This window comes from Plutella xylostella, chromosome 22, assembly GCF_932276165.1.
Source record: "Plutella xylostella chromosome 22, ilPluXylo3.1, whole genome shotgun sequence".
Taxonomy (NCBI): Eukaryota; Metazoa; Arthropoda; class Insecta; order Lepidoptera; family Plutellidae; genus Plutella; species Plutella xylostella.
This window is the reverse complement of record NC_064002.1, coordinates 12,424,106-12,437,950: the sequence shown is the minus strand read 5'-3', so window position 1 is coordinate 12,437,950 and position 13,845 is coordinate 12,424,106. Positions and strand designations below refer to the sequence as shown.

Genomic DNA, 13,845 nt, shown 5'->3' with positions numbered 1-13,845 from the left:
GACGCCAGGGATGTCGTCAGTGTAGTGGCTTATTAGTGGCGCTCTGGAATCGGTGAGCTGAGCCACAGACTTCTGCGCGTGTGAAGCATAAAGTTGTCCGTAAAAACCTTCAATTTCGGCAAGAACCTCCGGCTTAGAGGCAACGATATTACCATCTGCCCACCCAAGTTACTGAACGAAGACTTTTGACCCCCGATTTTGCTCAATTGCTGCTTCTATGGCGCGTGTGTTGGAGCGACGGAGATCTCTTCGTATCAGCTTCTTTATACGCTTGTTCAGTACCCGTAGTTCTGACGAAGTGTCACCTGCCGACGGAAATTCGCGTCTCTGCCTCATAAGCTCGAGTTTCTCGCTTGAAAGTTTAGACTCCTTGCTTTTGCTTCTCATGCTAAAAGAAATAAATACTAAGACAACTCAACATTTATAAACAGCCCCGAAACTTTGTTAGTAGGTACTTATAAACTTATATTTTTACAAAACTATCATGTTTTTTTGATTCACTGCATATATAGATCTAAATAACCTTACATAGGTACAAAATGATAGTCCAAGTACCGGCAAAAGGTCTATTTTCCAATCATCAAAAATCCATTTTATGTACTTACCTACTAACTCGTTACTAGGTAGGTAATTAATTACCTACATAATAAAATACTTACTCACATCACATGAAATTATCACTAATTACTTATACTTCTTTCTATTTATCTTCAATAATTACAAGTTTCGCTCACAAGTCACAACTAACAATCACAACACAGAAATAATAATATGAAGGTAAGACGAAGACACTCCGTGTTTGGTCGCAATTTCTCGCCAACCGGCGCGGCGGCGCGGTGGCGGCGGTGGCGGCGCGGCAGCGTCCATCGATGTGTGCGTGCCGCTACTTGCATGTGTGTGTGCGGTGCCCGGCGCGGGCGAGTGCACGAGCGACAGCAATACTTTTCCTAAATACCTATTTCGCTAGGATCGCGAAGCTATACTCTCCTCTTAAATATGTCGGTGAAGGTGAGGGGTTCGGCAGTAGCTCTCCATCTCCATCAGACATAGTGGGCGTGCAATGGGCCAATGGGATCCGGGTTTGTTGGAAACACTCTTTGTACGCAATCACTTGATTTATTAGGCAGGTGCACTTTACACAATACAAGCCAATACAAGACTATGATACGATACGAAACATAGGGTACAGGTCTATAGCGCTCGGCGGTTGGAAGGCAAGTGAGGGAGCGCCGCTCTGCTCCCACTTCCCGCCACGCGCCCCACCATAGACGCTGTAGAGCGCCGCTCCTGCGCTTCGTATCTGGGCGAGTCAGCGGTGTCAGTATCATGACTGTAATCATGACTTCACTGACAAATAAATGGTGTTTATATATTATTATAAAGGGCTTGTATTTAAACCTCCACCAGAAATTATATGATACTGCCGCCAATAAATTCGAAATCTCCGCCAAAACGGATAAATCATCACCAAATCATGCTTCCCAAAATATTTTTGAAATGAACCAAATTATTTTTTACTGCATACTGTAAAACTATATTGACACCATTAAAATTTATTTCAAACCAAATAAAGTATATCATCGCTATATAGATGTAACCTATAAAGATTTTCTGTCAACTGTCAAGTGCAAGCAACATCAGTGCTGCTTTTATTTGATTAAAAAAGTGTTAAATGGAACTGTAAAGTGATAAAAACAACTTAAATAGTTAAAGTTACCTGTGTAGTGCTATGGAAAGTGTTATTCCAACATAATATCCACAAATACTACAGATAAACAGTGATCAAAATAGACCAGTGACATTTACAAACTGACAATTATTTTTCTACCCTCAAAAATTTATAAGTTAGGGTTGCCAGCAATTAATAATTCCTACCAATCCAGTAGATTTACTGGGGGGTCCTGATCATGCCTCCACCCAAAGTACTTCTACAGACAGCAATAAAATGACCACTGAACCTCAAAAGAAGAAGATGATACAACAAATATTTCATCCCAGCCTATTTGTTAAAGAAAGTGTGAACTCTGAAATCATGGAAGATGAAATTAATGATGAATCATCTGAACATCCCCAGTGGCAAAGGGTACCCGTACTTAGGACCAATAAAAAGAGGAAGTTTGCGGAATCCCCATCCCCACCAGCAAATACAAGCAATAGATATTTAACTCTACCACTAGATGCCGCGGAAGGCGAACTACCAAAACGTGAGAATAAGCCACCTCCTTTGCTACTATATGGAGTGGAAGATGTCAATAAACTTGTCAGTACCATAGAAAGTGTTTTGAAAAAAACAGACTATGCAATAAAAATTGTATCAAAAAATCAACTGCGTGTCACCTGCAACTCTATTGATGCTTATAAAACATTGATGGTCCTTGTGAGAGAGCAGAATATGATTGGACATACTTTTACACCCAAAGCGGAGAGATGCTATCGCATAGTTATTAAAAATCTTCATCACACCACACCAATAGAAGCTATAAAAGAAGCAATAGAAAACACAGGAAATATAGTCAGGGGAGAGATCATCAATGCTCGGGTTGGTCCAAATAAAAGACCATCGACCACCTTCTTTGTTAACCTGGAACCCAGCACCAAGAACAAAGAAGCAAAGAATATTAAGTACATCTTTCACACCGCAGTCAAGATTGAAGACCCCATAAAACGCAGTACTGTGGTGCAATGCATGAGATGCCAGCAATATGGACACACAAAAAACAACTGCCTCAAGCCATACCGTTGCGTTAGATGTGCTGAATCCCACAAAACTAGTGACTGTCCAAATAAAGACAAGAATACTCCAGCAAAATGTGCTCTCTGTTTGGGAACTCATCCTGCAAACTACAAAGGCTGTGAGGTTTATCAACAAATCCACAAACGCAAGGCAACCCGAGCAAAAACTGTGCCAATTTACCAGCAAAGTACGAGTAATAATGACAAAAAAGTAGAGGAACAAGTACTAAATATTGAACTAAGTCCTAAACCGGGAAATACTAATACTAAAACATTCGCTGAAGCCACCAAAGGAAAAGAAACCAACAAACCAAATGAGACTGAGCCAATAATAATCATGCAAAAACTTCTAATAGAGCAAACAAAGAAAATGGATATACTCCTGGAACAAATAACGTCCCTCGTTGGGCTTATGTCAACGCTAATAACTAAATTTATAAAATGAATACTCTCAAGATCGCCACCTGGAACATAGATGGTTTGTGTGCGAAGATCAAAGAAGCTGAAGTCCTAATAAATGAACACAAACTAGATATTCTTCTAATATCAGAAACGCACTTAACTAATAAAAATCAAATAAGAATTCCTAACTATAATATCTATACTACTAATCATCCAGATGGGACTGCTCATGGAGGAACAGCTGTGATCATAAGATCATCTATAAGTCATCATGAACTCCCAAATTTTCGTAGCCATCATATTCAAGCCACTACTATTTCTGTACAGGACAAAAATGGAAACTTTAATGTATCATCTGTGTATTGCCAACCAAAGCCAAAAATCAACAAAGATATGTTCTCACAATTCTTCCAGACGCTTGGCAAGCGGTTCATAGCTGGGGGTGACTGGAACGCCAAACATATACACTGGGGCTCTAGATTAACTACCACACGAGGAAAAGAATTGAAAGCATGTCTAGATATGAAACATCTGGTTACACTTTCTACAGCTGAACCAACCCACTGGCCGGGAGATCCTAAAAAGCTGCCAGATACCATTGACTTCTTTATAACGGCAGGGCTATCGAGACTAAACTTTCAAATTGAATCATGCCTGGACGGCTCGTCAAATCATGTTCCAGTTATACTAACAATGAGTGCACTTGTCATGCATAGAGAAAACCGAAATTATATCTATAACAAACACACTGACTGGAACTCCTTTCGGGACTTAGTGGAAACAAAGCTCGACCTAAAAATCTGTCTTAAAACACCTGACGACATTGAAGACGCCGCCTTGAATTTTTTCCATATAATTCAAGAAGCTTGCTGGATGTGTACACCATATCATGTAACGACACAGAAAAATAAACCTGTTCCACAAGAAATCAGAGCTAAGATTTTAGAAAAAAGAAAGCTGCGCCGTATTTGGCAAACAAGTCGCCATCCAGCAGACAAATCTAAATTAAATAAAGCTATTGTTGAATTAAAACAAATTATTCAGAACTGCTCAAATGAACTCCTACAAACTCAACTTGAAGGACTAAGTGCAACTAAATCCACTAACTATTCTCTCTGGAAAGTAACTAAACAACATGACCGCCCCCAAAAATCTAAACCGCCACTAAAACATTCTACACTTGGATGGGTGAGAAGTAGTCAAGAAAAAGCTGAAGCCTTTGCAAAGCACCTTGCTGTGGTCTTCACACCAAATGCAGCATCTTCAGATTCAGAGGATAAAGATATAAACCTAGTGATGAGTCAAGACTTCCAGCTTGACATGCCGCTGAAACACACAAGCCCAAAGGAAATAGCTCAGCAAATATACAGACTGGAAAATGGAAAATCTCCTGGCTTTGACAAAATTGATAAGAAAATATTGACAGAACTACCCCGAAAAGGAATAATTTACCTTACAGCCTTGTTCAATGCTGTTATCCGAACTGGATATTTCCCATCTGTTTGGAAGATAGCTGAAATCACAATGATACACAAAGACGGCAAACCTCCAAATGAGATTACATCATACAGACCAATCAGTCTCCTACCAGTGGTATCAAAACTTTTTGAAAAAGTAATCCTGCGAAGGATAACTCCTGTCCTTACTGAACGATCAGTGATACCCAAGCACCAGTTTGGCTTCAGAAAACAGCATGCTACTACTGAGCAAGTCCACAGAGTCTGTAGTACCATCAGATGTGCTCTTGAAGAAAAAGAATACTGTGCAGCAGCTTTTCTTGACGTCCAGCAGGCGTTTGATCGAGTATGGCACACTGGACTGCTGTGTAAGATAAAAATGCTCCTGCCGCACTCATTCTTCCACATTATAAAATCTTACATTGAGGATAGAATTTTCTACGTAAAGGAAGAAGACAGTATGTCCCAGTTTTATGAGATAAATGCGGGAGTTCCCCAAGGATCTGTGCTTGGCCCAATACTTTACTCAATATTTACATCAGATCTCCCTCAAAGTAAAGGTGTTACGACAGCAACGTATGCGGATGATACGGCAATTCTGGCAAGTGATAAAATCCCTGAAAAGGCTTCACTTAATCTGCAAGAAAGTCTGAATGATATTCAAAAGTGGCTTGAAAAGTGGCGAATTAGAGCTAGTGCAACAAAATCAGTGCAGATTACATTCACACTACGCAAGGGAAACTGTCCTCCTGTAAAACTTGGAGAAACGGAGCTACCACACCATGACACAGTTAAATATCTCGGAATGCATCTTGATCGTAGACTAACCTGGCAGAAACACCTGAAGACTAAGAGAGACGAAATCAATCTGAAATATAGGAATCTGAATTGGCTTCTTGGAAGAAACTCTAGGCTCTCAGTGGAAAACAAATTGCTTGTCTATAAAACAGTGCTAAAACCTGTATGGTCGTATGGAATCCAGCTCTGGGGTAGCGCAGCCATCTCCAATGTAAACATCATTCAGAGGGTACAGAATGCCATCTTGAGGGCAATTGGCAAGGCACCCTGGTTTATAAGGATCAGCGAACTACATGAGCACTTGGGGATACCTACAGTAGCTGAAGAAATTCGCACTCAGGCTGGATCTTATAGAAACCGTCTCTGTAACCACCCGAACGAACTAGCTGCTCAGCTGACCACACCAAACTTCCAGCGTCGTTTGAAGAGAAGGGAACCTATGGAGCTAGCACACTCCTAGCGATGAAATAAAGAGGGGTCCCCACTGGGGGACTCTTTTCAATGCCACTAAACTTAGAAGAAATCTGCTCATAGTTCTGGGACTGATTGCAGATACAATAGAAAATGAAAAAAAAAAAAAATAAAAAAATATAGATGTAACCAATATATTCTTTTATCAGTATCATTTTAATAATCCTTTCTAACCAAAAAAAGTAAAAGTAAATATTAAAAATTAAGTTTATACCAAATAATAAATAGCTTATAAATAAATAGCCAAAACAAAGTCACTTTTTAAATTGCTTTATGAATTAATTAAATCATTAGTATGTGCCTAGTAAAATCTATCCGTTACGCCATCTCGACTCCCATTCGTGTGGCCGAGGGTTTGAATTTTGCCATGTACCAATAAATTCTATAGAAATAAGGAATTGAAATACAATTTATTATAGTTAAGTGCTTGGTGCTTTGGGTTTCTCTGATGGATCGTGTCAGAAATGAGGTTAAGGTCTAAGGTTATTGACATAGCTGTCAAAATATGCAATCTGAAATGGCAGTGGGCTGGTCATATCTGCCGAAGAACCGATAACTGTTGGGGTAGACGAGTTCTCGAGTAGAGACCTCGAACAGGCAAACGCAGCGTGGGACGCCCTCCTGTCCGCTGGACTGACGACCTTAGGCGGGTTGTGGTTGGATGAGGAAGGCCGAGGACCGAGTGTTGTGGCGCTCCTTGGGAGAGGCCTATGTCCAGCAGTGGATGATTATTGGCTGATGATCCTGGTGATGATAGGTAAATGTATGTATATGAGTATGCGGGCGCGGGGGGATGGCGCCGCTCAAATTTGACCTTGTCCAGAAGGGGTGAATTTGCCGCGATGTATTGAGGTCGATGTACTAGACATCAATACATTGCGTCCACAAGCATCGCGCAAATTCAAAATTCATGCCGTACCACTCTTAAAGCCGTAAATGCCTACATATTAAAATTAACAGGTAAATCGATTACCTTTATACTATATTTTATATTGTTTTTGGGAAGGATAATTTGGTGATATAAAAAAAAATTGAACACTTAGTTTTGGTGTCAATGTTTATATTTTAGTATAGCATTGGTGATGATTTATCCGTTTTGGCGACGAAAAAGATTTTCTATTGTAAACTTGCAATTATTTGGAGGCGTGTTTATTTATTTTGGAACGTAAACGTTTTTTTTGGGGTTTCGATTTTGGAGTTGATTTAATTAATTTGGTTTTAATTATTTTTTTTGGTGCAATGTATTAGCGTACAATTATTTTTTTGGTGATGATTTAAATTGTACCCATTATAAAGTATCACACACACACACACACACACATATAAGCTATCTACTACTACACAGACGTCAAACAATATTATATTTTAGCCGCGTACCACCCCAACTCGCTGGTTCTGGCAGAATTACCAGCGCTGTATTTTTTTGTACAGCACATGCTGAGTCAGAGCCATTTTACTGACATAATACACACCACAATTATTGAGATTCTTCTTCATGTCACTGTTTCCTATTGATGTTGTTTTGTATTTGTGATGTGTATTCTTTTAGTAAATAAACGATGTGTCTATGTCTATGTCTATGTTTAAATTAGCAAGCATACAACACATCTAAGACTCTAAATGTATGGATTTTTGTATATATCCCCATATGCCTGTCCACCAGAGCGGAGTGGTGTGAGAGGCATAAATCTCATGCCATTTCATTGGACAAAATTATTGCTTTGCGCACCGCTTCACTACCCTTGTCAGCTCTGGTGGAGATGCAGCCTAAGTCGTTTGTCCACCGCACGCCGTCAACGTCACGTCACGAGAACGAGATTAATTCAGGACGAGTTTAATATTATGGACTTGACGGCGACGGCGTGCGGTGGACAAACGACCTAACTTAAAATGAAAACGCTATAACACCGCCATCTACCGCCCCGCAGCAATACGAGCTATCCCGCGAGTGCGTGGCCCGCCTGGCGCTGCGCGCGCGCGTGGCGGCGGCGGCGCTGCGCTCGCTGTGTCCCTCCGAGCGCCGGTTGCACACGCAGGCGCTGGCTGACGTGGCCAGGACTGTTAGTGCGGTGAAGCCGCTGGTTTGCTGGTTGGACCGGTGAGTTACTGCTCATTTTTATTTGATTTTATTTATTAGGGAAGACAAACGGCCGTACATTTGAAATCATAGAAATAACTTAAGTAAACATAAATTATAAATGAACAGCCCACAACTTCATCCATTCCAAGTCATTCATGTATCTGATTACTTGATAAATAAGGTTGGGGTGGGACTATGGGACCAACGCTGAGTTGCAGAAAAGTAAAGATTACTTTTGCTGCTTTGATAGTATACAGACAGAAAGAGACATAGATTTGTTTAAAGTTCCTTTCTGCGACTTGCCACAAGAGAAACAACTAGGTATTTATTTATTTGTTTTTTTAAGATCAACAAACATTTCAATTCGTGGTATTAAAACATTATGACGATTAATATACTACCAACATAGTTAACCACAGATTGCCAATTGAGCTTGTCACTGTTTGGACTGAATTATGTGTTTAATCAGCGTGACTAATCCCCTCCATGTCTGGTTCCAGCTGGTCCCTGTTCGGCGGCAGCGGGCTGGCGGAGCGGCGCGCGCTGCTGCTGAAGCTGTCGCTGGAGGCCGCCACCAGCGCGCAGCGAGACAGGTACTGCAGGGACGGGCATCGAACCCGGGACCTGGGCCGGGGTGTTGAAGTTACACATTGTTAACCGACGAGTCCTTAGCTAAGGTGGTAGTGCCGCTGGTGTGAAGCTTGAGTTGTTGACTGCTAAGGTGGCGCCAAATGTATATGGTGCAATAAAGTAAGATACAAGATAAAGATAAAATACTCTTTATTGTACACAAACAGAAAAAGTTTCAGAAACATAGAAAAGGGAATAGTACAATCGGTGGCCTTATTACTAAAAATAATCTCTTCAAGATAACCACATAGAAAGGAAATCGATAGTATAAAAAGTGTGAAAACAACAGATGAAGATGTAAAAGTATATCCCCTTGACTGTGGCAGTAAAAATAAATAAAGTAATATACACTCGCGAGCAACCAAATCGACTCAAGCCTTGACGGCGCAAACATACATTAATACAAGTAAAATTATGAATAGAAATAATAAAAATGATATGTCATTTAAAAGCTTAAGATGTCAGCTTTAATTTGATATCATTATTATTGAAATCCATTCATCATTTTTGAAATAAATGATGTCTGAACGCAATTGTAGGAAAAACGGGAATTTAGGAAAAAAGGGTATGGGTATCGTATTATACAAATTAAACAAAAAATGTTAAGATAAAAATTTATTTATTTAAATCAATACTTTGTATTGCCCCCTCTTGCCCTAATTACAGCCTGCAGCCTGTTTCTCATAGACCTTATCAACTTTTTGACAGTTTCCTGAGGAATGCCGTCCCACTCCTCTAATAAAGCTGTCTTCAGCTCGTCCACGCTTGCAGGGACTGGATTCCTGGCCCGAACTCTTCTTTTGAGCTCGTCCCATAAGTGTTCGATGGGATTCAGGTCAGGACTGAGCGCAGGCCAGTCCATCGTGCGCAATTCCTTCTCTCTCAGAAACTGCCGACTGACTCGTGCCGTGTGGCAGCGGGCATTGTCGTGCATTAGCACGAAGTCTTCACCGACAAATTCTGCATAGGGCACAACATGACCGAGTAGAATGTCGGTGATGTACCGATCAGCTGTTAACCCGCCTCCTCGGCCGCCTCCAGGCACGAAAACAAGTGCGGTTTTTCCCTCTAGAGAAATACCAGCCCACATCATGCAGGAACCGCCGCCATATGCTACTGTTTCAGCGAAACAACATTGGGCAAATCGTTCCCCCGGACGCCGGTAGACCCGGCCTCTCCTGTCACTGCCATGCAGACACACTCTGCACTCATCAGTAAACAGGACCGACCGCCATTGCGCAATGCTCCAATCGAGATGCTCTCGAGCAAACTGAAGACGCGCTTGTCGGTGGCCTGCAGTCAATTTGGGGCCTGATGCAGGTCTTTTTGGTGTCAAGTTGGCTTCCTTCAAGCGTCTTCTCACTGTCCACTCGCTGACAGCCACTTGTCGTACACGTCTCAGTTCTTGCTGCACATCAACGCCCGTAAGGTGTCGATTGCGCAGCGAGGTTGAGACAATGAAGCGGTCGTCTCTCTCTGAAGTGCAGCGGTGGCGGCCCGTTCTTGGTCTTCGATTGAAGGCACCAGTCTCTTGGAACCGTCTGTATACTCGGGATACAGCAGACTGGCTCAAGTGGAGCTGGGCAGCGACTGCTCGCTGACTTAACCCTTGTTGCAGCAAGGCAACAACTTGAGCAGCTTCTTCTGGTGTGGTATCCATGGGTTTGCGAAAACAAGGAATACAATGCAACGAGATGTGTACCGGTCAACTTGCAACAAGCGACTGATAAGGTACACCGGATGTGGAAAGGTTTTATAGCGGGATCAGGTAGCGCAAGGCGTGGATTCCTAATGAGGTAATTAACACTGACGGGCAATTAAAATGCGTCATTAAATCTGCGCTTAGTTTTTTTTTATGGTATTGATCTTAATTGAAAGCCTAATTCTTCAGCTTTCGAATGACATATCACTTTTATATTTACCATTTATCGTTTTAGGAAAATCAATGTATATGTGCGCCGTGAAGGCTTGAGTCGATTTGGTTGCTCGCGAGTGTAGATAGATGCATTTACATGTATTCCATCACAGTAGAGGCGCTGCCTGCTGTCTATTTAGGCTTGTGATGGACGATTGCTAAATGGATACAATGCATGTTGCAGGTTCGCGGAGCAGCCGGCGCGCGCCGTGGCCGCCGCCGCCGCCGCCATCGCATCCACCGCGGACTACATCATACAGGTCAGAACTATGTTCGAGGCAATGGAAGAATTACGTTCAAGGCTATTTAGGCGCCTCCAACGGTCCTAATCCTAAATGTGGCTATGCGTTTAGTTAATAATATATGTGGAGACATATGCTATTCACAAATAAGTTTTTTGTACAAAGAAATGTAGCTTTCACATACTACATTCAACATGTGGGTCATTCCAAAGGGGGTGATTCCGATGATCATTCTGAACAATATTTGTTCTACAGTTATTCGGGTTGTAGTACAAAAGTTGTTCAGAACGACCCCCTTTCAACCTCAAAAGCCTCCTTCAGTCTATGACACTTATTATGATCGCAGCTTTTCCTTTCTGCAACACCTAGTATAACATTGCTTCACCATTTTTGCCGCTCTGGCAGTACCTTTAGTATTATTGTCTGAATGTTTGTTGTTGTTTTGTTTCTGTCTGTGCGTCAAAAAAATATTCTTTATCTTTACCCCAGGACGTGCAAGACCACATGGTGCTGGTCCCGGCTCGCGTGGACTCAGTGACGCTGCAGCAGGGCGCGCGGCCGCTGGGGTTCCGCCTGGCGCCGCCGCCCGCCGGCAGACACCTGGCAGATATACGCTTCGGCTCGCCCGCGCACAGGCACCCGCATATACATGACGGGGATGAGATACTGCAGGTATATAATGCACATAATACATAACGGGGATGAGATATTGTAGGTATGTATTGCACCCACTTACTTACTTATACTTACTCCGCTCATTGACCCGAAGTGGATCTTGGCCTCAGACACAAGAAGTCGCCACTGGACTCTATCCTGCCCTTGCCGACTACACCACATGCCGTCATGCACCTATAGATAAAAATAGTTTTTTGACCCGTTAATTAGGAAAATTGCATTTTATCCTGTTGTGGCTTCAGTGATTAAATGGTTACTGTTCACGTCGGGGTCACCAACTAGGGAGTGGAACTTCTATTACAATAGAAATCATTCTGACGACAATGGCAGCCATTTACGTGCCGTGTTTTATATATAAGAAAGAACTGGTTTTGACATATTGCTAGCCAGTTATTTATATAGAAGCTAGATGAGAAGGAGCGAAGATAAAATGAGTGTTGATGGAAGAAGTCTTTGTCCATCCAGCAGTGGATGATTATAGGCTCATGAAAATGACTTTTACAGGAACGGACCATACACCACCATAAGTACTCATAGGTACCCACACTCATTCATTCATCAACATCATCATCCATTCCAGGTAGGCGACCGGGTAGTAGTAGGCTGGGGCGGAGACGCAGTGATGGCTGAATGCATGCGTGCGGCCGCGGCGGCGCCCCGCGGCGAACTGACGCTGTCGCTGCGGCGGCGCGGCGCGCGGGGGGCGGGCGCCGCGCTGGCCACGCCCACCGGCAGGCAGGCGCGCGATTGGCCCAGACACATGAGGAGGTTCCCGCCCCCCTGGGAGTACAACGACTTGAGGAGCTTCAAGTGAGTTGCTTTGTGGTTTTGTTATGAGGTGTTTGGTAACGTTGTGGAGACTTAAGCGGCGATTAGACTAGGCTACATGACGTGCACCACCTCATGTAGTTTCCTACGTAAGGACAAGTGTAATCATAGTTAGATATGTAGGTCACTACATATCGGAGATTGACGGGTCCCGACCGTCCTACATCCTAGGTAGAATCCAACTTAAAATGAAATCGGCATCCTACATAGGCCAATGTAAACAGAACGTGCTAACTCCAACTTGTATTACTCCAATTTGTAGTGCACTACGTGTAGTCTAGTCTAATCGTTGCTTTAAATACGGCACCTGTAAAAATTTATCAATCTATCTAACCTGTCCTAACTACACAATCTAAACTAAACTATCCGTTATGCTTATTTGCAGACGCGAGTTCGGTCTGCTCCCGGCGAGCGCGGAGCCGGCGTCGGAGACCCCCCCCCGCGCCGACCCCCCCTCGTCCAGCGACGAGAGCGAGCTGTCCCCCCCCGCGTCCCCCTCGCACGCGCCCGCCAGGTAGCCCGCTGTCTCACTCACACACACACGAGGCCGACCCCCTCTCGTCCAGCGACGAGAGCGAGCTGTCCCCCCCCGCGTCCCCCTCGCACGCGCCCGCCAGGTAGCCCGCTGTCTCACTCACACACACACGAGGCCGACCCCCTCTCGTCCAGCGACGAGAGCGAGCTGTCCCCCCCCGCGTCCCCCTCGCACGCGCCCGCCAGGTAGCCCGCTGTCTCACGCACACACACACGAGGCCGACCCCCCCTCGTCCAGCGACGAGAGAGAGCTGTCCCCCCCGCGTCCCCCTCGCACGCGCCCGCCAGGTAGCCCGCTGTCTCACTCACACACCACACACACATTATGGGCTTATACCCAAAGAATATTGCTATCTCCCTTTCACTCATCACATGTGTTACAGAATAGAGCGAGATGAGCTCGCATCGCACCGCATTCGCACCGCATTGGTTACGAAAACATTGTGTTCGATGAATTCTTCATAAACTGACGTCGTCGGTCCTGCTTGCCCGTTCCATCCATAAAACCATGTTTTGTTAGTTCATACTTGAAGGAAATCCAGCGTTATTTGAACTAAATAAAGTTTATAATAAAAGTATTGTGTGCTTCCAGCCGCATGTACGCGCCCCGCCCCCGCGCCCCCGCGCGCCGCCGCTACACCGTGTGCGGGGGCTCCCCCCGCGCCCCCCGCCCCGCCGCGCTGCACCAGGTACCGTCATGTGAAGAGAAACCTGACCCCCCTCTTAAAAATAATAATAATAATAAATATGTGGGGACATCTCACACACGGCCATCCGACCCCAAGCTAGACAGAGCCTGTGTTATGGGAATCGGACAGCTGATATATCTACACAAATACATAGATAGATACATATTAAATATAAATATCAACACCCAAGACCCCAGTACAAATATCTGTCTTTAAACAAATATCTGCCCCAGCCGGGAATCGATCCCGGGACCTTTGGCTTAGCAGTCGGCCGTCTTATAGTAACAATGCTTCTGAGATCGGTCAGATTTCTCTGCCTTATACTATTCATTACACAACATAACAATTTCCAAATGTAGTTATAAAACTGCCTAACTTACCCCCCTTTGTC

The 13,845-nt window shown here is 43.7% G+C and overlaps 1 protein-coding gene across 1 annotated transcript in view; it reads left to right on the top strand.

Annotated features, from left to right (window-relative positions):
• The window catches only part of LOC105390822, a 31,312-nt gene that overhangs the window by 5,082 nt on the left and 12,385 nt on the right, over positions 1-13,845 (top strand). Inside the window, exons 3-9 of the mRNA XM_048628887.1 lie at positions 7,790-7,959; positions 8,442-8,534; positions 10,671-10,746; positions 11,218-11,400; positions 11,984-12,213; positions 12,617-12,745; positions 13,358-13,454. Of these exons, the coding sequence (XP_048484844.1) occupies positions 7,790-7,959; positions 8,442-8,534; positions 10,671-10,746; positions 11,218-11,400; positions 11,984-12,213; positions 12,617-12,745; positions 13,358-13,454 (978 nt within the window). The remainder of the gene's footprint in view (positions 1-7,789; positions 7,960-8,441; positions 8,535-10,670; positions 10,747-11,217; positions 11,401-11,983; positions 12,214-12,616; positions 12,746-13,357; positions 13,455-13,845) is intronic.